We start from the raw sequence: 26,034 nt of genomic DNA, 5'->3' as shown, positions 1-26,034 counted from the left end.
ACAGACAGGTTGCTCATCAGGAGCATTTAAAGGAACCTCGTTCCCAGCCATGCCACCTGCTCATCTAGTTCAGATACGACTCCTCAGATTGACAGGGACTCTCCAGGGTCCCGTGCAGAGCAAGAGTCTTCCCCATCACCTGCTGCCGGTTATTTCTCTGAAAGCCAGGGATTGTCAGGTGCACAGGAGTTCATCAGCATACAACAAAAAGGAAGGTAGAAAGGATCCCTGAGGAACGGGTGGTCTCTTGCATTGAATGTAGAATAGCTGCCTTGGAAGCAGATACACTGAACGATAATGCCGTCCTTGACAGATAACTCTACTTTTATGCATTTGGAGTGTTATGGGCTAAAGCGGTCCTTTTTATCTGACATCCTTGTAAAGATCCAGGTTGTGCCGCTGTTGAGACAGCTACCATGAAGACGCCGTGAGGCTACTGCAAGATAGGTTCGCATCACTCCATTTCTAATTGTGGCAACAGGAAATTCACCCTTCCTCCTGTGAGGAGTTTGGTATTCTGCAGGTGGCTTTCAATAAGTACATTTGTTTTGGAAATTTCCATTATCGGTCCTGTGCGTCTGAAGAATAGCTATTTTTAGTGTGTGCAGGGGGCTAGATTTCTGGCTGGAGTGAAAATTAAATGTTTGCGCCGTGCTTGAAAGTCTGCGGTTGCCTCTTACATGTTGGGGTCGGCTCTTTGCCACTGTGATGCGTGTGGGTGTGCTGCTGCTGCTGCCCCCTGTCGAAGTGTTAACTCTTTCACAGAGGAAAAGCTTTGTGCCTTCAATATTGAGTCCATAGACGCTTATGCCATAATAAATGCCTTAGCTAAGTGCTATAAGACTCTGGGTTCTGGGGAACTGAGTAGCAAGTGATAGGATTTGATTTGAGAAGTCCCACGGGACGTGTTTGAAATATCACTCCCATCTGGGACAGGGATGCTCACTCCACTTTCCAAGAACAAGTGTTCATTCGATTAAAGTGTAATTTTCAGGAAAACGACAAACATCATGCACAAACGTTTTCATGATGAAGCAGGGTTATGGCTAGCTCAGAGGGTGGGGAAGGACGTTCATTAAAGGGCAGGACCTGAATTGATGTTTCCCGCTTCTGAGCAATTACGGTTTAAGAAGAATGGGCACGTTTGTTGATAAAGAAGGGTGACAAAAATTGTGAGGTCCCTGGAGACTCAAATCCTTATAAGGAAAGAATGGAAAGCTTGGAGAAGAGGCTGGATAGCTCCGTTGGTTAGAGCCTGGGGCTGATCACGCCAGGGTTGCAGGTTCAGTCGCCATATGCGACAGCTGCATATTCCTGCATCGCAGGGGGTCAGACTAGATGACCCTCAAGATCCCTGCCAGCTCTGTGATTCCATGATTCTATGAAATAATACAATGGCAATCTTCAGGTATTTGAAGGAGCCACTTTAAATGATGGATCAATAATTTGCTCCAAAAGGAAGGTAGGCCAGTGGGTTCAAAGTTCAAGGAAATCAGTGTAGATGAAATTGATGGGATCAGGCTGCCTCAGAAAGAGGTCAAGTCACCACCTCTCAAGGATGCTGTAGGAGAGCCAGTCATCTTCATCAGCATGGGTTTGAACTAGAAGACCTGTGAGAATCCTTTTGACACCTTAGCATGGCTGGTTTCATGGCTAGTGTACAGTACTGGGAAAGTGCGGTTGAGGGGATGTTATACTTTGCAAAGCAGCTGGCTTACAGAGTTCCTGATTTTAATGTTTCTTCATTGCTGTGCCCTTCATTGTTCTCCTTTTGTTTGTTTTCATAATGCCAAACTTTACAGATAGAAAGCACGGACTCTGCTGCAGTTTAGGCACTTACTGAAAACCTTGTTTGCTTTGGTGTTCGATCGCTCATGACTTCAGCTGTTAAAATTTTCAGTTTTTGGGCTGCTGTGTTTGCCATACTGTGTGCATTTTGTTTTTGTACATTACATTATTTTTACTGCTGTAAACGTGAATATGTTTCTAATGACAAGTGGTCTACAAATATTTATAAATAATAATTTCTGATCGCTTTATGTGTGTTGAACTTGGTTGAATAATTGCTGAAGCAATCAAAAGGCAAAGGTAGTTTGTGTCAGGGCCCTAAAAACCTTTACTGTGAATGTTTAGGTTCATTTATTCAAAGCCTTGTCACTCCCTATCCAGGGCAGCTCATTTGATGCCAGCTTTGAGCTGTTGTTTGAGAACAAAGTGACAAATAGCTTGATGTGCGAGGCAGTTTATCGTCCTCAGGCCTATTCTAGCTTTAGAAAGAATTGCCTGGTACAGCTTGCCTTAACTCTCAGCCTCCGTTCTCATCACCTTCTTGTTTACATTACCAGTCAAAGTTGCCTCTGTGAGGCGGCAGCAGAATCCAAGCTGTGTTTAGCAGAAGTAAGTGTTGCTTCCTTTCTCTTTGGTTGCAAGACTTTGCTCAGTTGCAGCTCTAAAGGTGTGGTACTCTTTACAATTCAGCGAAATGTAATTGCTCTCTTTGCTTTTCTCTTTTCTTCCTCCTTCAGGACTCCTGAACAGTGTCCAAGTGTAGTTTCCTTGTTGTCAGAAAGTTATAACCCCCATGTCCGCTACGGAGCAGCCATGGCCCTAGGAATCTGCTGTGCTGGCACCGGGAACAAGGTAAGGTCAACAGGGCCCAGGCTTGCTGTCCTTCCCCTTCCATCAAGGCTGCTACCTAGACCTGAAGAATTCCTGGTTGGAAAAAACTCCAGAAAGTCCACCCTGCCCAATCAGTGCACCATGGAGTGTGCTGCATGTAACCACAATTCCTTGTGTTAGGATTGTAGCATAAGACTTCAAAATAGAAAAATGGATCTATCATCTAATTGAAAGTCAATTTAATATAAAATTTTTGAAGAAAAGTACATGCTATCTTTGTTTTTAGGTATACAGACACAATCTGACGAGTTATTATTTCGTAGGAGATAAAAGGGAATGATTCCTAAAAAGGTGCATGCTAAGTACAGTGGAACCCCGGGTTATGCACGCAATCCGTTCTGGGTCGCTGTGCGTAACGCGGGCGTGCGTATCCCGAATGCACAAAAAACCTCGAAAAACTGGAAGCAGCATGATTTGAGCGCTTCTGCGCATGCGCAAAATGCACAGAAGCATTCTGCGCATCCGTGGGTTGCGCGCGCTCCGGAAACACTTCCAGGTTGCAGGTGTTCTTAACTCGAACGTCCGCAACCCGGGGTGTGCGTAACCTGGGATTCCACTGTATTTATCATGGGCATTTCCTAGCCAAAGGAATGCACACAGCAGATAGCAAACTCTTTATTTTCTAACATAACACTTACAGTCACTTCTACAACTCTGGATACCGATAGATACCAATTGAGTGTCAGGCAGCTATTCCCAGGCCAATAATCTCAAATGGACTTGAACGGAGGGCCTTCATGGGCCACTGCTTTGCTGTTAGGCCTCATGCAGACCAGCTCTTCATATCTCTGTGTCTTTCCACCATGATCAGTTACTGGCTTTTCCTGTCTCTGTGTAAGCTATCCCTTCCCCCTTCCTGTTTGCAAACTCCCATATAACAGAGCATCTGCTACATTCAGCTCAGAGATTCTGCTCTGTGCTTTTTGCCCTTTCGCATTCCTGTTTTACTTCATCTTCTGATGGTCTCCTCCGCCTTGCCACACTCTCACATGCTCTGCAGAAGCCTGATATACCCGGATTAGCTTTCTGGAATTGATTTACTGTCAGCGACTGGCAGCACATTGACATGTGCGCACCGGGCGAAGGGGGGCTGGAGTATTGACTCGGGAGAGAGGGGCAGCGGTCTCTGGGGGCCTGTATCAGCTAGGAGGCAAGAATCAGAGGCAGGAGAAGCGTCAGAGCCGGAGGAAGACGCAGGCCAGGCAAGTGAAGGGCCAGGTGCTTCCTCACCCTTGCTTGCACCACTGTCTCCCAGAACCAGGAGAGTATTGAAGAGGGAAGAGCAGAGTCAGCTTTCATTCAGGCGTAGTCTCAAGCGAAGGGGAAGGTACATACCGTATTTTTTGCTCCATAGGGCGCACCTCGTTTTTAGAGGAGGAAACAAGAAAAAAAATATTTTTCTGGTTTTCCTCCTCTAAAAGCCCTGTTTTTTTGAGGATCAGCTAAAAGTTTTGCAGCTTTTTTGCAAAGGGAAAAGCCCCGTTTTTTGAGGATCAGCTAAAGGTTTTGTGGCTTTTTTTGCAAAGGGGGAAAAGCAAAGTGGAAAAGCCCCGTTTTTATGGGGTTCAACTCACATTTGTGCAGCTTCCAAAGGAAAGGGAGCCTTTTCTACAGTTTCCAGACAGATAATCTAATCAGCCAGTCACATGTCGCTGGGGAAACAAACAACCTCCCTCTGCAGCACATTCAACAATGGAGGCCTGGGCAAGGGGGCGGGGCTGAAAGGGAACCGGGGACTCTTATCTCTCTCCCGATCTCTTGCTGATCAGCTGCTGAGTGGGGTCCTCTCAACACCCCCTTTTCTCTTTGTAAAATAAAAGGCATGATCCTCTTTTGGCCCCTGGGCAATTCGGCTCCAGGGACCACCACTCGCTCCATAAGACGCACAGATATTTCCCCTTACTTTTTAGGAGGAAAAAAGTGCGTCTTATGGGGCGAAAAATACGGTAAACTGGTGGAGAGAGAATGGAATGGTCCCCTGGTGCTGATGGACCTACAAATAGCTGCCCCGATTCTAGACTGGTGTTTATAGGTCTCCAGAGCTGCAGGAGCAACTGTAAGTGCTCCATGACAATAACAAGTTCACTCTCTGCCCGTGTGCCCCTGGCATTTCACTTTGCTTCACCAACCCACAAATCCATTATGCCCCCTGGTTCAGACTCCTTGGCCCATCTCTTGAAGAGGCATTTCCTTTTAAAGAACTGGATCTTCCTCTCCTCCCTGCGCCAGGGCATGCTCTCTCCACCAGACAGCGATGTGGACTAGGCACCTATGTTGCAGGAAGGGTGGAGTGCACACCAGTTTTACCCCCTCTTTGTAGTGGACAAAAATGGTCAGCCGTTTGGTATTCAGAGTCTGAGTCTGTTTTATTTCTCAATTTGTATGGGCAGGATAATAGAACCTGCCTGGCTGCAGCTCTGTACTTTTTTATTGTTTATTTCTAAAATAAAGGATCTTGAGCATCTGTTTATATCAGTGTGTCTTCCAGGGCCTGCATCAACCTATTTTAAAGGCCAAGTTAATATTTTAGAACTTGGGAGATTGGAAACCAAGTTAAGCTTTTAGTTAGGCCAAAGAGCCACTTCCCTCACGCATCCGCTATAAATAGGCATGAACTCACGCAATGTTACAGATTAGGCCTGGACCAATAAATGCACAAAAATACAACTCAGCCTTGTAAAAAGGCCACATAATTAGAGCAAAGGTTTTGGAAAGCTCGTGCTGTGAAAAAACACACACAAAAAGATCAGAATAATAACCCCCCACAAACTAAAGCTGTACTTCATCAGCCTGTCTTTTATTTAAGACACAGCTTTGCTTCTTCAGGTGATTTTTTAAATATGATTCTATCAAGGATGCTATAGTAGTTGGATTTCCTGTGTCGGCCTGACGGGTGGGGGGCATTGGACTGCACACCCTTTGAGGTCTCTTCTACCTCTCTGATTCTAAGAGGGGCATCAGATCCATTTTCCAGCTCTAAAGTGGGTTAGCAAATAAATTTGGCATGGAATGTATGCATACTCAGCTGCTACGGAGAATCCCCACCATGCTGATTCAGGTGTGTAAGAGGCTGTGGTTCCTACAGCTCATTCTGCGCTAAGAGTATTGCCCTCTGGTGTACATCATCATGTCCTGGGTTTTGATGGTCAAATATAGAAAAATTACTTTTCCAGGCCTTCAACTAGGTTTGCACTGAATTCCAAGTTTCTGTGTGGTGTGAGGTGTTCGTTTGTTTTTTAGGGGTGTGTGTGCAAACTTCCAGTATTTCCAACAATCTGAGTGCGTTTGAATTACATAATACCACATTTCAGCTTTTAGTCACATGGAGGTACACAATTTTGATACCCCCTTAACTGAGGAAGTCACCCATGTGTTTTGGCCTATAAAGTATTTCCATACATTTTAGATATTCCATCCCTTTCCTCACATGCTTCCCCACAACCCAGGTTCTTAAGTTTTTAGAGGTCCAGTTCAGAGACTGCTCCTTTGAGAGAGGTGAAAGTGTGATTAGGGAATAGGATTTTCGCAGTGTGAGCCCTGAGGCACATCAATGAGTCAGCTAAAGTGCATTGATGTTCAAGGAGCTCATCATGGTAGTGGCAAGGAAAAAAAACCTCCCCATTGCCTAAAATAGGCATCATTTATAGCATCAGATAAATTGCTTACCTGTCACACCTAAGCTTCTAACAAACACAGATACCCTTCAGGAAAGTGTTAAATCTTCATTCTGTTTTTGCGCTTAAATTGAGGAAATGCTTTTTAGAAAACAGTAATCGCTGTTTTCACACCTTTTGCCCTGTTATCTGTGTGGTGGGCAAATATATCAATCTCAATAAAAATAAGCAAAGCTCCATTCCGTGGCCTTCTTGAAGATCCTAATCTGATAATCCTGATGAAAGCCTGGTGTTTGAAAAGTAATACAGTTAATATTATGTGTGCTCTTCTTCTTTTTTCTCCGAATAGGAAGCAATTAATTTGCTCGAGCCAATGACAAATGATCCTGTGAACTATGTGCGTCAAGGCGCTTTGATTGCGTCTGCCCTTATCATGATCCAGCAGACAGAAATCCTCTGCCCAAAGGTGAGTAATGGATCTTCAGCCAGGGAGGTATGCAAGAGAGAAAAGCCCTTGGCTGAAGGAGACAGAAGCTTCTGCAGTCCTGCAATAGCAGTTGTTTTAGTGAGTGGCATTCTTCAAGGAACAAAACTTCATTTTTGTAACCATATTTGAGTTCAGCAAATTGCAAGAGATGCTTGGGCATAAGTATCATTATATCACAGTGTGCCATCTCTAGGGGACAGAAACCTCACAGAAACGCTGCTCTTTTCCCAGGCAAACCACTGAGGTCGCTGTTTGAAACTTGGAGCAGTTTTCATTTTACCGCCTGTTTGACTGGACTATTGCTCTTTCAGTTTGCATTCAGTAGCATGTTTGATTTTACACCTTTCCCTGGTTTATGACTTGGCCTTCAGTGCAAGGAAGAGCTAACTAAACAGGAGGGTAAAAACTCTTCAGAGACTAGAGCCACAGGCCCAGCACAGGTAGATGACCATCTGGGGTGATCCATTGCACAGTTATGAAAACGGCAGAGCTCTGGAGGCCTTGGGTGCGAATGTGTTGATTTGATGGGGTCACCAAATCCAATGAATGTTTAGTTCATAATGGGTCGTCCATGCAGAGGTCAGGGAGTCGTCGTTTCTAGTCTCCAGTGGCAAACAGGCAGCCTCTTGGGCCTCTGATTTTGGCTCGGGAGCATATTTCTCTCCCAGACTAGATCGTGGGATGGCCGCCCACAGCCCTTCCCAGGCTAAATGAAGCTTTGGTTCGTACCATGCAGCCTGAAAAGGCAGCGATGGAGCATTGTGTTGGTGACTCATTTTTCAGTACGTCGCCTTCTCGAACTTTCTTGGAAGCGCTGCTCTCTAGGATATTGTCCCACATTTTTTTACTGAATTTGGAGGTTTCTTTCACTTCCGTATAGCAAGGCTGTACGTGGGCCCTTGGTCCATACTAATAAATAGCATGTGTGAGCATATCTTGTGCCTGTTACGAAGGTTTTGTAACTTAGCCATACTGGATTTCCTGGAACAGGCCACCGCTCTAAATTGTTGTGCAGATTTTTGAAGTGTAACTCTCTTCTTTAAAAATAGCACCTTGTCCTGGGAAACTACATGTTTGGCTTTCTGGGAAAGGCGTCCTGGATCAAGTTGTTGCAGCAATGCAAAAAAGTAAAATGCCTTCTCGAAACGGCAGTTTAAAAAGTAATATTCTTTCTCAATGTAGGTTGGGGTAGATTCAGTTTAAAACAACACACCTGTAGCACAAGACATCTGAGAACATCCACATGTGAAAGACTCCCTGTTTGTACAGAAGTGCTAAGCAAGAAGCCTAAAGCAAGAGGCCTTGGCAAGCACCCTGCTAGGTTGTTCCAACTCTCTGGTGCATGTAATGTCATTAGTTAATAGATCCGATGTAAAAGCATCATCCTGTTCCTTTGCATGTTAGAGTTGCGTGGGAAATTGGGAGGCATCTACTGAGCATGAGCACAGCTCTCTCCCTTTCCTGCTGCTACTGCTCTCACCACATATTGTGCCAGTGGTGTGCTATGTGATATGCAAGACACAGAAGTGAGAAGCTGCCTTTCCAGAGTTCTTGCAGTCTACAGAAGATGGGCAAGAAACGTGCTGGACATTGGAGATCTGTTGTAATCATTACTGGGGCTATGATATGGGGGAATAGCCGAAGAGCTTCTGTGGTTCAGGAAAGACTGATGAAGAAGGCTACCTTGATCATTGGGGTAGTGCACCTGGCTGTTAACCAGAAGGTTGGTGGTTTGAGTCCAACCAGGGGCAGCTGTGGGCAGGATTCCTGCATTGCAGGGGGTTGGACCAGATAATCCATGGGGTTCCTTCCAATTCTATGATTCTAGGGCTGTCTGTAGTCCGGACTTTTTTAAAAAAAACACGTGTAAACTGTATAAATTATTTAAATCAAGACGAGTTACATAATTTTGCCTATTTTACATTATTCTGACCCACCACAGATTTTTCCCTGGGCAGGGGGAGTGGCAAGGAGCTGAAGCACTGCGCTCTGAACACGGGCAGTTTTATCCTGCATCCCTTCTGGCACCTGGGACATTGCCCACACTGTGCCAAGCCTGCCACAAAACCCTTAAGGACTAAAAACTTGATTATTTTTTAAAAAGAGGGGAGCAAGAGATTCTCAGAACCAGGAATAACATTTTAATGCTTCAGCTTTCCTTGGTTCCTGTGAAGTTGGAGCGACATATGTTCTCGATTAAGTAAACTGCCGCATTTTGAAATTCTAGGCAGAGATAGAAAGCATCTTCAGATTTCATTGACCAATAAAACACTGAACAAATGTGGTCAAGATTGAAAGCAAGGCAGTTGTAAGTGCCGTGTAGTCTCTAAACCAGTATGCAATTTTTTTAAAGTGCACATGTCATACAGACAATATTGATGTTTGTCCCTTAAGCTTACCCACAGGATTAGCCCTGCCACTTGCTTTACTGGATGCAATAGGGGTGAAGCCTCGTTGTAAATATGTCTGAATTTTTAAGCCAACCTGTACAAAGAACCAGGCAATATTGTTCTCCTTGGTCCACCATACCAACGGGCACCACAGTCAAACAGAGTGTGCATCATTCCTATCTATTTCTGAACAAAAGGGAGAAGCTCATGAGGCTCGTATCTCTTTCTGGCACGTGGTTTGTAGAGCAATGCAGAGTTCTTATCAGGCTAAGAAAGCTCACTGAATATGATCAGTTCGGAAGAGCAAGGCCTGTCTTGTTTGCTAATGGTTTTATGCAAGCTGCTTTGGGATCCTTTTCAGCAGTGGAGTAGGGTGTAAATGCTTTACCTAATAATCTGTGAACACAGCTGAGGATGGGGAAAGTGGAACTTGATCTGGATGAGCTCATGGATTACTCCAGAGAGCAAGCAGAGTCAACTGCAGGATAATAAGCCCTCCTGCTAGATGCTATTGTCTTACTGGCTTGCTGCAGAAGAAGGAAAGAGGGTGGGTATTGGTTGATCCGAAGCTGATTTCTGTACAGCTCTGAAGACATGGGAGCAATTAGCATCTTTGATTTTCAAAAGATGAACTAGATCGAGTGGAGAGTTAGTCTTAGTGCAGTGGAGCATAATGTTGGACTTGGACGTGGAAGACCTGTGAGGCTGGACTCACTTCAAGGCCCCGGCAGATTCAGACATTCTTGGCACCAGTACCCCATCCATAAAATAGGAATGATGAATTTTCCCCTGGGGTGGTGGAAACACAGAATTAAATGCAGGGCCAGCCCAAGACATTTCAGCACTTAAGGCGGACCCCAAAATGGCTCCCCCCAGCCCACCAGGGAAGAAAGGATAAGAGAGGATCTACATCTTTGATCGGGAACAAGAGAGGAAGCAAATCAACATCAGGATCTGCTGGTCCAGTGGATTCTGCCGCCTGAGGAAGTTGCCACGCTGTGCCTCATGGGGGGGGGCGGCCCCAATTAAATGTTGTGGGGGTAGGGTTGTGGCACTGCAGTAAATGCAGCCTGCCGGGGATTCAAACCCAAGCTGCTTTCACTCTGCATTGCATTACTAAAAGGCCTGCATCTAGCCACACGATTCACATTATTTTGCAATTGGCTGTGTAAATTGAGAGCCATTATGATGAAGTGGATTGGGTGTTGGATCTGAACCGGGGAGACCTGGATCCAGATCCCTACACGTGCATGAAGCTCACTGTGAATGGACCTGGGCAAACCTACCTGGACCCCAAGATGTAAGAGATAACACAAAGCTTTTATATTACGCTGAGCTCAAGCACACTCTCTCTTCCTGTGGCTTCCCACAGCTGCTATTCCTTTGGCTTCTTTTTTTGCTTTGGAGCCCCTTTCATGGTGCTGGTTCTCGCCTTCGGAGGACCAGTTACTTGCTCCCATGCAGGGCTGCCTGGGAATTGAGATCAGTGTCAGAAGCCCTTGCTCTCAGCGCCATCTCAGGAGACTCAGCAAGTGAACATGACCCTGCGGTGCCCTCCCCATTGGAATTGACCCAGCTCCCTCTTCATGTGGCATCTACCAGAAGCAGAACACACCTTTACTTCAATGGGGGGGTTTCTTTGTGAGTGAAACTAGCCAAGTCTTATTCTTGCTAGTTTTAATGTATAACATAACCTACTCTTGCAGCTGCCAGGCTTGTGTTTCTGCTTCGTTTTTAAGTTTTTGGTTGCATTTCTTTGCATTTTACTGATCATATTACAGTGTATATCAGTAATCTATCCAATATTCCGTGGTATCCAACGAGTGCGTCCTGCCAGCACAAGGATCAATGCAACTTTCCTCTCCTGGCCCCCACACCCTGCACCCTTCCCCAAATCTGCTGCCAGGGCTTGGGGGAACCCCAAAAACAGATTTACAGGGATGGGGATTTCTGTTGTGCAAGCAGAAATCCTTACACTGATAGGACATGTTAGTTGGATTACCATCCTGTGCTTTTATGGTTTTGTTGTGTGCCACTTTGAATACGTTTAATAAAAGGGTGGGCTATAAGTTTATTATTAACCTTCCCTGCAGTGAGTGGCCACAGTGCTGTTACGTTGGCTTGTGTTGTGGGGCTTGCCCTCGGTTCACTCAGGGCAATGGGGAGGGCAAACAAGTCTGGCTGATGCACCCTCAGACATTCCCTGGAATCCCTGCGCTCCTGTGGCAGGTAGCACAGCATTCCTCGGCAAAAGGATTGACGCGGACTTCGGCAGCCGGAATGCAGAAAATGCAGGAGCCGGTGCTTCTGAGCAACATCACATAGTCCATAAAGCCTGTCAGTTGCACAATGGAATGGCAAAAGTGTTTCATTTCCAGGAGCAGCTATGAGCTGTCGAGAATGAGCCATCCTGACAGTTGGAGCTATAAACTGAGCTGCCGTATTTGGGGAGCAGCCTTCTGGGGCTGTATTTCATCGCTGGCTCCGCTGCAACTTAGCTGGGTATAACCTGAGCGGCAAATTCAGTGGGCAGCTATTGATCACATCCTCTTGCTTCCTCTTGTGAGCTTCCTTTTAAAAAGTGGCACTGATGGATGCTCCACCATGTATCAGCCCAGCAAGAGCAGGGGCTCTTAAAGACATTTTCAGGCAGCAGTTGGGAAGACCTCCTTTGACCTGCAGTGCATCTCAACCGGGCCTGGAGCCAATCCCCACGATGGCTGACGGTGTCGGGGGAAACAGTGCCCTGGTTTCTCCCTTGCAGCTGCTTATTGTGGTAGATTAAAGCAGCAGTGGGGGACGCTGGTGGCACTGTGATTTAAACCAATGTGCCACTTGGACTTGCCAATCAGAAGGTTGGCAGTAAAAGGCCCCGCAACGGGGTGAGCTCCCGTTGCCAACCTAGCAGCTCAAGTAGATAAATAGGTACTGCTCTGGCGGGAAGGTAAACGGCATTTCTGTGCGCTGCTCTGGTTCGCCAGAAGCGGCTTAGTCATGCTGACCACATGACCCGGAAAAACTGTCTGCGGAAGCGGACAAACACCGGCTCCCTCGGCCTGTAGAGCGAGATGAGCGCCGCAACCCCAGAGTTGTTCGTGACTGGACTTAACTGTCAGGGGTATCTTTACCTTTAAAAGGTAACGGTAAAGGGACCCCTGACCATTAAGTCCAGTCACGGACGAATCTGGGGTTGCGGTGCTCATCTCGCTTTACTAGCCGAGGGAGCCGGCATTTGTCAGCAGACAGCTTCCGGGTCATGTGGCTAGCATGACTAAGCCACTTCTGGCGAATCAGAGCAGCACACAGAAAAGCCATTTACCTTCCTGCCAGAGTGGTACCTATTTATCAACTTGCACTGGTGTGCTTTTGAACTGCTAGGTTGGCAGGAGCAGGGACTGAGCAATGGGAGCTCACCCCATTGTGGGGATTCGAACCGCCTACCTTCTGATCGGCAAGCCCTAGGCTCTGTGGTTTAGACCACAGTGCCACCCGCGTCCCTACCTTTACCTAAAGCAGCAGTGGTCAACCAGGTGCTTAGAGGGTATTTATTTTCTGCGTTTATACCTCACCTTCCTTACATCACAGAAGCCAAGGGTTCCCAGGCTATAGACACATCTAGGCACTGACCAGAACTAGACCTGCTTAGCTTCAACAAGGTTGCGGCCTCCTGTGCTTTCAGAACATATCCTCAGGCATGAGGGCTCCCAGAGTTTGTACCACAAAGCCAGCACAAAACTTCACCAGCAGTTGGGAGGAGATAGGACAAGACTGGGCTTCAGGTGTTTGCTAGGCCCTCTCTCCCAAGTATGTCTGTGTTGCGGTGGCATAAAACCAGGGTTTGCGGCACAAAATTGGCTTGGAATTTTGACATAAGCAACACTGGTCTATGTGTGTTCATTAAGGATCCTGATTTTAATGTGTCAGTGCGTACTTATAGGTGGTGCCACAGAATAGAACACAATTTTGATTTTTGAAGGGTTGTCTGAGATTGGGCGGTTTGCAGTTAGCTTGGTTACTTTCTCCAAGGCATTGATTGGGCTGCCTGTCTCTACCAGCCTGTTTAATTTTGACCCCTCACCAGTAAAGCGTGGCTAGTGGAATTCCTTTTGACTTGAAGGCTTGCTGTAGACGACCCTTGCGCCCAGTGAACTCTAGAGGAAGAGATTGTGGCGTTTGCTCTGGAGTGCTGTTAACAAGATAGCCCTGACTCTTTGCTTTAGCGCCGCAGTTGGTAGCCTTTTTTAAACGCGGGAGCTGAGCTGTTCTGGCTTTCGTCAGCCATTGAGATGGTGAATGGCCTGCCGCAAATGAAGTGGAGTGAATTGCTGCCTGTGTTCCAACATTGCCCTGGACGCCACCCAAATGTACCCCAGCAGGCCTTTTTCTAAGGCCGTAAAACTTCAAAGAGCCATGGAGTTCTGTCGAGAGGGTGGAGGGCACACGCAACCCACAGACAGGTTTCATACCTTGCTCTAAAAATATCGCCATGTGGCACATCCTTCCCAGTTCTGGTCTTCTGGCCTGGCAGACCTAAAGAGCTGGCATTTAACCACAATGGTAGGGTGTCGAGAATAGATGTGGATGGAAGGAGGGATTTGGAAGTAGTCTTGCTGTGAAGGGAAGTGCTCTTGTGCACACACACACCCCAATTCATTTCGGGGGAGGGGCTGAGAACTTCAGTGTGCCAGTCACCTTCCTGGTGGGCTGCCGTCCCTGCTGTTAATTAGAGGAAGAGAGGATACTAAAATCATTTAGATTTTTCTCTTTGGGCACCACCCTATCCGGGGTTATACCGTAGGATTCACAAACTAGCAAATGCAGGCTTTATGAACAGGGCAGTTCGCATTATGTCCTTGGCGTGGCAGGGAGTTGAAATTCTGCACTTGAAATTCAGCACCAGGAAACGCTGGGTTCTGCAACAGATATAAATTATTTCACTTGGCAGGATTTATTATCCAGTTTTTACTATTTTGCATATGTCTTGCTTTATTAGTCGAAGGGGAAGGAGTTTTGCCCAAGCCACCTCTCTGGCTTCTGCGGAGTCTTAGCAGACGTTGCCCCATACGTTTCCCAGCACATCTTTGCTGTCTCATGAGGACTTGAAACATGCTGATTGGGGGGGGTGTTAAATGTGAAGCTTGAGTTTTTTTGGGAAGGTACATTCTGCGTCCAGTATTCTGTGGGCTTTCTGTTCTCCCCTGGAATTTGTGGGTTTAACGGGGAGTTTCCTTCGGGTGCTGTGCAACTGTTTGCTGGAGCAATTGTATCAATGTCCTGGATCTGAAATATGCCAAAGAATGTAGAGACAACAACAGAGTTTCTTTTTCAGCCTCTGGCTGCTTTACATGTCAACAATTGAGGAACCAGTGGGCCTCCGGATAATGGTTAGACTCCACTTCCCATCAGCCCCAGCCAGTATGGCCATTGATCAGGGATGATGGAAGTTGTAGTCCAGGGACATCTAAACAGCATCAGGCCCACATCATGCTCTTAAGAATTTCTCACTTAAAATGCACATACACCCAGAAATGCAAAAGCACGAATCAATGTAGTCCTGTGAAACATTTAGTTGGGCCCTCATTGTTAAAAATGAGTCGTGCCTCTAGTTTACTCAGGTCAGTAATTCCCCAATTGCGTGCCACAGTGATGCTTGCATGCAGCAAGAAATTGAATAAACGCTCCGATGATGAATCTCAAGGCCTCCGAAAAGGCTGCTTGCTGGGTAAGTGTATGATTCATCACAGCTCTAGCCATGCCACTTTTCAGTCAGTCTCCCCTTGGAGGTGCGGAGGTAGAAATCTGACACACGTGTGCAGTGAATGTGATTGGGTGCAGGAAAACAAGCTGAATTGCCTCACACCTGAGAGGTGGTTGCCTGCTGCATCTCTGTGTGAGTGCCTGTTCTTGGAAGGCCCTTTAGAACAGGGACTTAGACAACAAAAAGGGGGTGGGAGATATGGCTTCCTCTATGGTGTGTGATTCTTCTGTGTTCAGATGACAGGCATGCTTAAGCTCTCAGAACCGACTCTGGCATTGCCATCAATCACCTCCCAGTCGGATGTGGCTTGCCAGTCCCTGGACTGCATCCTTGTGCGTCGCTGGTGGCGCTGAATAGCTTCCATACCCAAATGCTGTGTCGCAGGGGTCCAGCCAGCTCTCCCATCGTATGCAGAGCCCTTTGCTGTCAGACTACAGACGCCAGTGTGAACATTAGCAGATCTGCGGAATGTCTCCCAGCTCCGGCCGTGATCTGTTTCTATGAAGATTTGATTACGATGTGGATTCTAGATCATGGCCCGTGTGGCTAGCAACTTTTTTCTTTATCTTTTTTTTATTTTCAGAGTTTATAGCAACTGTCAAGGTCTTATAAACAACATGAGCCCACATGTTCTGGAAGCCACAGGAATGAAGAGGCAGCACCCTGGGCAAAAAGCAACCTGGTTTTAATCTGTCTTCCACGTGCTGCAATGCCTTTTGGTTTCTGTCTCTCCCCGCTGACAACCCCCCCCCCCCAGCACAAAGTGTTGAAAGAAGCTCAAGCACAACATCTCCTGCTCTGCTGGAATATTTTAGGCTTTTATGTGTTCCCTCCCTCATAAGCAGAATCTCGTACCAGGGGAAGAATTTGGCACCCTGAGAACTTCAGTTGTTGGGAAGAGCTGTAAAACTTTCCCTTGTTGGGCTGGCATTCAACATCTGGATTAAGCTGGCATGTGTGCAGGAGGGTAACTTTGATTTCACTGGTGTGGTGGTCTTATTATGTGTGTCTTTTTCAAAATGAATCGTTTGCCCACTCTTGAGCTGCCAGGAAGAAATGGAAGAGAGAATCAGAGAGTTGGGCAGGTCATCTATTCCAACCCCCTTTTGCCCAATATGGGGCTCAAACCCACAACTCTGAGATCAAGAGTTTTGCGCTCTGCTGACTGAGCTATCCCAGGAGGAATTGAACTGTGTTAATTTTTAAACCACAAAAAGAGTTATCATGCGTGTGTGTGGTATATGGTGGGAGAAACGTGCTAAGAGGAAGGCATGCTTGGCAAATCCACACTGTGATCACCTCCCACCCGGAAACCTATGTCCCCACTGTGGAAGGACATGTGGATCCAGAATTGGCCTCCACAGTCACTTACGGACTCATTGTTAACACTGTGTTTATGGAAGACAATCTTACTCGGCTACGAGTGATAGAAGAAGAAGAAGAAGAAGAAGAAGAAGAAGAAGAAGAAGAAGAAGAAGAAGAAGAAGTAGTGGCGGTGGGGGAGATAACTTTAGATAAATTTACTTGTGATTCATATAGAATCATAGAACTGTACAGTTGGAAAGGGACCCCATGGGTCATCTAGTCCAACCCCCTGCAATGCAGGAATCTCAACACGCAGTCCCCCATCCAATTTGAAACCACACTGGACCCTGCTTAGCTTGGCAAATGTGCTATCAGTTTTATTGCTGCACCACTGCTGTTACCAACAACAGTCAGTGTTGCAGATGCCTTCTAAAAATGGCGTTGGCATGTGTGCTAGGCTTCTCCAAGGGTCGGACCCTCAGACTTATGGTTGTTAAATATCTACCTATCAGACACCAATGTTTGTCATGGGACCTTGATGGGCAATTTATATAGGCAAAGTTACAGTGGGAGGGAGCAGTTGAGCCCCAGAGAAGTGCCAGGAGAGCAGATGGCTAGCCTGCGCTTCTGCATCAAGCCACTCCACCTCCCTGCCTCCGGGACATGATACAGGTGCCCTGTTTCTTTTGTACTTGATTTATTTCAGACTACATCCGACTCCTTCCTGAAGGAGATCTGGAAAGCACTAGAAAACAATAGAAAATGGGGATACTCTCAGCAGCTCAGAACAACTAAGAGGGCACAAAAGCCTGATTAATCAGAGTGACACAGGCCCAGGAGGGTTTCCTCTTTGCAGAAAACACAGGGGTGAATTCCTTCTTGTCCCTGTCCTTGTTCTCTGAGACTGAGAAGCTTGTGGAGCTAAGCCCTGTGTAAATGCCCACGGGGGGAGGTGAGGGGAGCACTTAAAGTCCTCGTTAGTCTTTTAGTCAGTTCGCCCCCCCCCACCAACCCGAATTTGTTAAGAGACTTCAAACCCATCCAGTGAAATAAATGCCAAATGCACGTAAAGCAGTTTCCTTGTTTTCTTTCGTCGTGGGCTTTTACGGAAACGCCGCTCCATTCATTACTCTAAAGCAATTCTAAGCATGCGGAGGAATTGGCTTAGGAAGGAATCATATTAGCGGCTTCCATAATTTGGTTTGATTTATTAGAGAAAATTGAGTAACGGGGAGGAATCGCATCCTGCCTTTGGAACATTCTTTCTGCCCTTGTCCAGAAATGTACAGGCTGGCTTTGTTGACTCCAGCGCTAGGATTTTCCTTCTTGTGGAAGGCAAGAGAGGAATGGCAGCCCCTGCTGCCTAGGAAGACATTACACCATTATTATTATTATTATTATTATTATTATTATTATTATTATTGCTACTGATTCATGCCATCCAGTTCAGATTAACACTTGGTCAGATGGTTAAACCCAGGATTCAGTTTGCTTGGGAAACTAAAGGGCAAGGAGAATTGGCATGTGTGTTTTGAACATAGTCTTCCTAGATAAGTGCGATCTAGTGCTTGGAGTGTCAGACCTAGACAAGGACCTGGGAAAGCAGGGTTCAGATCCCCACTCAGCCAAGAAAGCCCACTGGGTGACCTTGGGTGCCAGTCACTGCCTCTCTGAGCCTCACCTACCTCGCAGGGTTGTTGAGAAGATGAAATGGAGTGAGGGAAAAGTATGTATGCCACTTTGAGCTCATTGGAGAAAAGGTGGGATATAAATGGAACGGTGAATGAATAAACCAATTTGTTTAAAGGATCACAGAATTGTGTTTGGAATTCCCTGCACCTTGGTGGGTTTGTCCTCTGCAGTTTTTTGTTTGTTTGTTTGTTTTGTAGTTGTGTTTTAAACCTTGGCACCTCTCCTCTCTCTTGCAGGTCAGCCAATTCAGGCAGCTCTATTCCAAAGTCATCAACGATAAACACGACGATGTGATGGCCAAGTTTGGAGCGATCCTGGCTCAGGGCATATTGGACGCAGGTGATTTCTGCTGCTGCAAGGAGGTGTTGGGTTCAGTCAATTCCTTTTCATTTTATCGTTCAGTTCGCTGAACAAATCGGTTGGAACATGCAGACTTGCATGAAGCCCAGTGTAAGGTTTTTCCTAGCCACGCTGATCTCTCCACTTCCCCCACAGAATGTGTACCTTGCCACCGTCCTTGTTTTCCTTTAAGTACTTTGAATGATTATGAAATTATGGTAATGGGTCTATTTGTATAGTCCCATCAGTATGCACAGGGCTTTACAGATTGCCCATCTCGTGTGCTGTAGCGAAGCAAGGCATTGTGTCCTTGGATAGTCAACACCCTCTCTTGAAGCATCTGCAGTCATTATGGACGTGTGTCATTTCCAGGTTTCACAGGACAGCTTTTTTAAAAAAAATAAAATAAGGATCCTGTCCTTTGATGTGCATGGGGATGCTCCTGGCATGGAGACTAAAAGTTGGCAGATTTGTTAATACCTAATATTTAGATTTGCAAAGAGTGTCCACAGTGCTTCATGTACATTATCTCAGTAATCGTTACAGCGGCCCTGCAAGTTAAAGGCTGAGCCCTGTAGCTGGATCAGACCCAAAGAGGAGCACTGTTGAAAAGCAAGATAATATCCTTCTGGATCACACCAAAGGCACCTCTATTGCAGCTTCCTGTTCTTGCAGTGACCAAGCCCACAAGCAGAACCTGAGTGCAACAGCACTCTCCCCAGAAACTGGTGCTCAGAGGCATGCTGCTTGCGACTGGGGGACCAGAGCATAGTCATTGTGGCTGGTAGCCATGGATGGCCTTACCTTGCATGGATTGGTCCAAGCTCCTTTTAAAGCTGCCCTGCTTGGTGGCCACCCCAGATGATGTTCATCCTCATTTTGCAGAAGCTGAGAGATACTGGCTTGCCTGAGGCCGCCCCACAGAATTCATGGCAGCTTTGAGCGGTCAAATGCATCTGCAAGGGGCAGCAGTAGTCCTTAAGGCTCCTCAGTTTCTATCTTGCGTTAAGCTCCTGCACCCAACCTGCAGTCGCTGTCCACCCTGCTTTGGATGTCTTCATCGCATTCATAAACAACTCATTAGTCCCCCGAGTTGTTAAAAGCACCAACAGCACATCAGCAACACAAAGAGCCAAATGAGATTCTCTCTTTTGGATTTTATTGCTTGCGTGAATCACTTGGCTGACACGTCCTGAAATTGGACCTGCCTCGGGTTGTTGGTTGTCTGGACAAACAGGGCTGACCTTTCTTCTCAGGGATGCATGTCTCAGGTTGTCCCTACATTGACACAGAAGATTTACAGCTGCCTGCTGAGGGGAAGACATGGTTCTCTGGTTGAGGGATGGAGTGATAACATCTCGGGTCTTGGTGACCTTATTTCTCAGCTCCCATAGAGAATTCCCAGGCCACAGAGTAGCATGTGACTTGATCTCCAGAACCACATCAGCAGGTTCTGGGAGAAAGGCATCTAGAAATCTCTCTGGCTGTAACTCGGCCTTCTCCAACCTTCTGTCCTCCAAATGTTTTGAGCTACAATTCCCATCAGTCCCAGCCAGCAAGATTTTGGCAGCTAAGCCTTGGTTAGAGGAGTGAAAGGTGGGCAAGCCAGAAAGGACTAAGTTGGGATGCTACCAGTGCATGAACCAGTCACGGGGAGAAAAACACAGGGTGGCAGTTTTGGTTTGTTTTCAGAATTGTCCAGAGTTGAGAATGAATGTGCAGAGCAAAGGAAAGGCAGCAAATAAACCAGTTTCCTGCTTCTGAGCAGAGTGCTTTATGAGTTATGTGAACAACTAGTACAACCCCACATTCTTCACGAGTTCAATAATATGCCGAAAAATTGGCTTTGCAAGAGGCAGAATGTGGCTACAGAAAAATTATGCTTTACCAGCTCGGCAGCCAATTGATCTTGAATTGGAAGAATTCCTAGCAATCCTGTTTTCTAGATTGCTTCTAAGCCCTGTTTCAACCCTTGTCCCTTCAGCCCCTGGTGATGCTTCTGAGATGAGCAGCAGTGCAAGATCCCGTAACTTTCCTGCTCCTAGACATGGCCAGAGGACAGGGAGTCAAGAGAAAGTTTGGGTGCCATGCAAAGAGAACAGAAACAGTGAGCGTGTGGATGCAATGCTTGAGGGGTGAGGTCAGCTTCTCATGAGCCCCTTCCCAACTTAAGTAATCCAGAGTGATCCTGTAGAACTCAACTATACTGCACCCTTTTCAGAATACATCTTACAAATTCAGAACTTTCCAGTTACTCGGGTCATGTTGTTTACTTTCTGGCCAAATCTGGACCATTGTCAGCCTTACAACTGCACTCCCAGGCAGGTCTGATGGCTGGAGGGCCTCCATAGTCCTCCCCCCAATGTAAAAGGGCTTGAAGTTTGATTGCATCTTAAATAGATTAGGCCCGCTGCCCTCTGCCTCATCAGCAGCAATAAATATGCCGGTGGCCTTCTTCAGCTCCCATCTGCCTAACTGGTTGGAAGCCCTGAAAATCCGATTAACACCTTCCCACTCCCTCTGTGGGCCTAACCTTTCTGTTTGGCTTTGGCTAGGAGCTTCTGCGTTGCATCAACCTGATGAGCTCTCTGATCTCTGCTTTGCAAGGATGAAATTAAGGGGTTTGGTTATCTGGCAGGATTAATTCTGCTGCTGAGATTTATAACCCGTAGGAAGAAGGAAGTAGAATCTGAAGCTGCTTCTGGTCGAGAGGGGGAATGTAATCTCTTGCAGACTTTGCCCTTCTTCCTAGGTTAGTTATTAGGCACAGGAAGATCTGAGGTTTCTGGAGGGGGGGGGGAAGGAAGGAGAAGTAAATTTGCTTCCAGGCAAGTGGAAATAAGGGAGAAGAAGAGAGAATGGAGCAGAGAGAGAAGATACTAATTTATTTGTATTTATTATTTTCATTTAGGAAAAAATATAAACCTCTTAGAAAAAAATCTCTTAAGTGGTGTACAGTATATAAATTAATTAGCAACAATACAAAGATGAAATCAGCAAAGCCTACATAGCTAGATTATACCTCTGGCTATTATATCAGACATTCTGCCACATACCTTCATGACAGCTGAGTCAGATCTCTGTATTCTGAGAAAGTTACCTCAGAATTCCTGGTGTTGGAGGGGAACTAATAAAGGAGACGTGTTATTTCTTGAGTTCTGAGAAACATCTGGCTGACCGCTGCTTGCAAAGCATGTCACTAAGCTAGAGCAACGGTTGCTTTGATCCTGCAGAGCTTTTGCATTTTGTGTGGTATAGTGGTTAAGAGTGGTAGACTCGTAATCTGGGGAACCGGGTTCGTGTCTCCGCTCCTCCACATGCAGCTGCTGGGTGACCTTGCACTAGTCACACTTCTTTGAAGTCTCTCAGCCCCACTCAACTCACAGAGTGTTTGTTGTGGGGGAGGAAGGGAAAGGAGAATGTGAGCCGCTTTGAGACTCTTTCGGGTAGTGATAAAGTGGGATATCAAATCCAAACTCCTCCTCTTCTTCTTCTTATTCTTCTTCTTCTTCTTTCCCTCTTTCCAAGTGCTCACTGTGGTAGGTTCCTAGAGAGGGATCATAGAATCGTAGAGTTGGAAGGGACCATGGGCGTCATCTAGTCCAACCCCCTGCAATGCAGGAATCCTTTGTGGTGCTCGAACCCACGACCCTGAGATTAACAGCCTCATGCTCTGCCCACTGATCTATCCCAGTGTTTCTAGGAATGACCGACCACACCAGGCAAATGATGGCTACCGCTCACTCTGAATGAGGATTTGCAAGAATTGTTCTAAGTAGGTGAACAAAAAGCGGTTGGCTTGTTAGCCCTGCACCAGCCTTGCAGGGACTCGGAATTGTAGCCCAAAACATCTGCTGGGCACCAGATTGGGGAGGCCTGGTTTATGCCCACCTATAGTTGAACTGACAAGGGTGGGAGTAAGGAGGGTGAACTCTTTCTACTGTCTTGTTCAGGGGTCAGCAAACTTACTGGGCCTCGGGCTGGTGCCTCCAGCACCGATTGCGCGTAGGGCGGGGGAGCATGAGACCATATGTGTGCGCACACGCTATTTCCGACACACTTCCGGATTGGAGGAGCACCGGAAATAGCTTGTGCGCATGTGCACGGGCCTCCTCCGAACCGGAAGTGCACCGAAAATGGCGTACAAGCTATTTCCGGTGCTCCTCCGAACCGGAAGTGGGCAGCCGCACCAGTAAGAGCGGGCGGCGGCAGGGAGCAGCAGGGGTCGCTGTGGGCCAGATAATTGAGTCCCTCGGGCCGTATCCAGCCCGCGGTCCGTAGTTTGGAGACCTCTGGTCTTGTTTCTCCCAGTTTGATTTCCTTTTATTTATTCTTTTACTTCAATGTTTGGTATACCATTTAATCACAGTCACTTCTTGGAGAAGAGACCTGCCCGTCTGCTTCATGACACACCTTCATGTCTGCAGTGGCTCTTCTGGGCCCTTTGTAAATCCAAGCAACCCTCACTTCCCACGTTTCTTTTGTGCTACCTCCCCAGGCGGCCACAACGTGACTATTTCTCTGCAGTCGAGGACTGGACACACACACATGCCTTCGGTGGTCGGCGTTCTGGTCTTCACCCAGTTCTGGTTCTGGTTTCCTCTCTCACACTTCTTGTCGCTGGCCTTCACTCCGACCTGCGTCATCGGCCTTAACAAGGACCTCAAGGTATGTCCTTCCGGGGGGAGGGGGGGCCGAAATGGCATTGGGCCTCTTACCTGCCCAACCCAGTGAAGAAGAGTTCTAGAAGAGTTTGGTGCTGACCTATAAAGCCCTAAACGGCCTTGGCCCAGTATTCCTGAAGGAGCGTCTCCACCTCCATCATCCAGCCCGGACACTGAGGTCCAGCTCCGAGGGCCTTCTGGCGGTTCCCTCACTGTGAGAAGTGAGGTTATAGGGAACCAGGCAGAGGGCCTTCTCGGTAGTGGCGCCCACCCTGTGGAAAGGAAATAAACAACTATCTGACTTTTAGAAGACATCTGAAGGCAGCCCTGTTTAGGGGAGTTTTTAATGTTTGATGTTTTATCGTGTTTTTAATATTCTGTTGGGAGCCACCCAGAGTGACTGGGGAAACCCAGCCAGATGGGCAGGGTATAAATAAATTATTATTATTATTATTATTATTATTATTATTATTATTATTATTAGTTGTATAAATAGGTTTGGCCTTGTCTTGGCCTGGGGTTTCTGCTTTCAGCTGAGCATGGTCGTACACATGCAGGCCTGTAGAGCCCAAAGGTCTTTGATCTAATATTTTATCATCTTTAAAAAGGGAATTAAGTAATGGGTGATTTGAAAAGCCTTTTCCCCTCTTGCCTGAGACCCTGTAGAGGAACTGCTAGTCAGAGCAGGAAACACCAGCCTGGAAGGACCAATAATCCTACTCATTGCATAGCAGTTTCCTTATAATGGACAAGCAGGTGTTTTGCCTGCAGAAGGTACCAGGTTCAATTCCCAGCGTCTCCTTTGAAAGGGACCCTGGGTGTCAGGGCAGCAGCTACCTGGAGAAGCCCATCCTAGGCCAGGTGGATCAGTGGTCTGACCTCATCGCAAGTCTGTTCCCAAAACCAAGGCGATTGTTTGGTCCTCTAACAACAGTTTCAGGGGAACCGCCTTCAGATTCTCAGTTTCCGGCTTGTCCTTAAGCCCAAACTGCTGATCTCTTCAGCATCACCCTTTCAAATAGATTTGCGGGATGCAATTATATTCCCTTTCGTTAAGTTCGGGCGCCGTTTGATTCCTGTGGGTGAAAAGGGGAGCCAGCAGTGAAGCACAGCATCACATCGGCACTCTCAAAGGTTAATCTTTCAAGCTCCCCCATCTGAGAGGATATTGTGCCCCCAGCTATGGAAAGCATGATGAGAATCTGCATCAGCCAGTAGGCTTGAGAAGAAGGGAGCCGTTTCCAGGCAACGTTAAAGAAAGTGATTGTAAACCGTCAGGGTCGTGATAGGTAGTTTAAGATTCAGGGTTGAGGGCAGGTTTTGGCCTCCCTCTGGTAAAGGGGGAAAGGGAAAATGCACAGCAAACTGAAGCCGCCCTTTCCTCCTTTGCCACTTCCTGAACACAGCTGGAGACTTTTATCTCAGGGGTGGTTTAGGAAAAATGACTTGCCAGCTTGGAGAGTAGAGATGATTTTATTTCGGCCTCTGCCACCGCCGATTTGCACAGCCCTCTTAACGCCATCCTCAAAAGTCCTTTGCTTTTATCCTTTTAACAGGCAGAACCAGAGCTCTGGGCATTCCTTGTACTTGCAGCTCCACCACCTTCAGCATCCTGAGGATCTATATATATATTTAAAGACATTTCTAGGCTACAAGTATCAGTTTCAGAATGTGCAAGAAGTGCCTGGCAGCTTCTGCCAATAGGAGGAGAATACATTATATTTATAGTATCGATTTCAGGTTGCTTTTCTGCATCCTTCTCCAGCTTCTTGCCTTCCAGATGTTTTAAACTCAGCCATGCTGGGTGGTGCTAATAAGAGGTCTAGTCCCAAAACTCTGGAGGGCACCAGGTTGGTGAAGGACTCAGAAAAGCAATCACATTACTTTATCATGTGAACGTATGGAGCTGTTTTTTTTACTGAGTTAAACTATTGGTCCTTCTAGTCCAGTATTGTCTACTCTGACTGGCAGCGGCTTTCTTTAGTCTCTGGAAGAGAGACCATTCCCAAGCCTTGCTTCCTGTATCTGGAGATGCTGGGGAGTGAAACTTGTCACAACCCAATATCGCCTGCTTTGACTGCCAGCATCCCTTCAAGGCATTTGATGGAAGGTTTTCAAGAATTTTTAACTAGTAATCCCAGGGGTTGAACTGATGGCCTTCTGCAAGCAAGACAGGTGCTCTACCATGGACCTAAGGCCCCCTCCCCCAACTAAGTCTATTGAAGCTGTGATGTGGAGGACTGTAGACATTCCCAGGCAGTGGGGTATGCTCTTCCCAAGCCTTCCCGAAGAGGGAGGTGCAGAGAGAATTGCCAGGTGAAAATACCCAGTAAGGCAAGAAGCCTCTTCCTGACTTCTCTCTGCTTGCTGCCCAGTTCTGCTCGTTCTTGGTTCTGCACAACCGCATCCGTGTTCGTGGCCATGATTCAGAGCAGTTGTGTCCTGGGGAAATCTAACCTGATGGAAATGCCGCCTCGGATTCTGCAACGACAGCAAGCCAAACTCGGCAATGTGTTTTGCAGGCTGGGCACATGACACCTCTCTCAACCCAAATTTCACATACCTCAGGCTACCTTTTTATCCTTGCAAATCCGGCAAGATCACCTTGAGCTGAACGATTGGTGCAGGCGGCAGATCGGTTCTCAGAGACAGACAGATGAGCGGATAAACCTGCTTTCTGCAGACTCGTCTCAGTCTGTGAAGTACAAGATTGAACTCTCTACAATATGTAAAAATATGTCCCTGCGCGTAGGGGACTAGCTTATGTGAGAGATGGTTGTGTTAAGACCCTTTGAGGGCGGAGGGGACCCAATCACACAGGCCCCATGTGGTACAGTCCACAAACACACTCATCTGCTCTCGGTTATAATTTGGCCTTGGAAGTCAGCGGCCAGTGGCCACACTTACCGAAGGCAGTCCTGCCAGTGTTACTTTAGGTATTTGTGCTTGATCCTAATTGTAGAACCGCACAATGAATCCTAGAATCCTAGAGTTGGAAGAGACCACAAGGGCCATCCAGTCCAACCCCCTGCCAAGCAGGAAACACCATCAAAGCATTCCTGACAGATGGCTGTCAAGCCTCTGCTTAAAGACCTCCAAAGAAGGA

General features: G+C 46.9%; 1 protein-coding gene across 1 annotated transcript in view; it reads left to right on the top strand.

Annotated features, from left to right (window-relative positions):
• PSMD1 (proteasome 26S subunit, non-ATPase 1) overlaps nt 1–26,034 on the top strand; it is a 91,353-nt gene that overhangs the window by 57,872 nt on the left and 7,447 nt on the right. The window contains exons 17-20 of the mRNA XM_033150883.1: nt 2,526–2,640; nt 6,643–6,759; nt 18,162–18,264; nt 22,763–22,932. Coding sequence (XP_033006774.1) covers nt 2,526–2,640; nt 6,643–6,759; nt 18,162–18,264; nt 22,763–22,932 — 505 coding nt within the window. The remainder of the gene's footprint in view (nt 1–2,525; nt 2,641–6,642; nt 6,760–18,161; nt 18,265–22,762; nt 22,933–26,034) is intronic.

The sequence above is a fragment of the Lacerta agilis genome, chromosome 5 (genome assembly GCF_009819535.1).
Source record: "Lacerta agilis isolate rLacAgi1 chromosome 5, rLacAgi1.pri, whole genome shotgun sequence".
NCBI classification, from domain to species: Eukaryota; Metazoa; Chordata; class Lepidosauria; order Squamata; family Lacertidae; genus Lacerta; species Lacerta agilis.
Note: the sequence above shows the minus strand (reverse complement) of the source record. Positions and strands in the feature narration are given on the sequence as shown.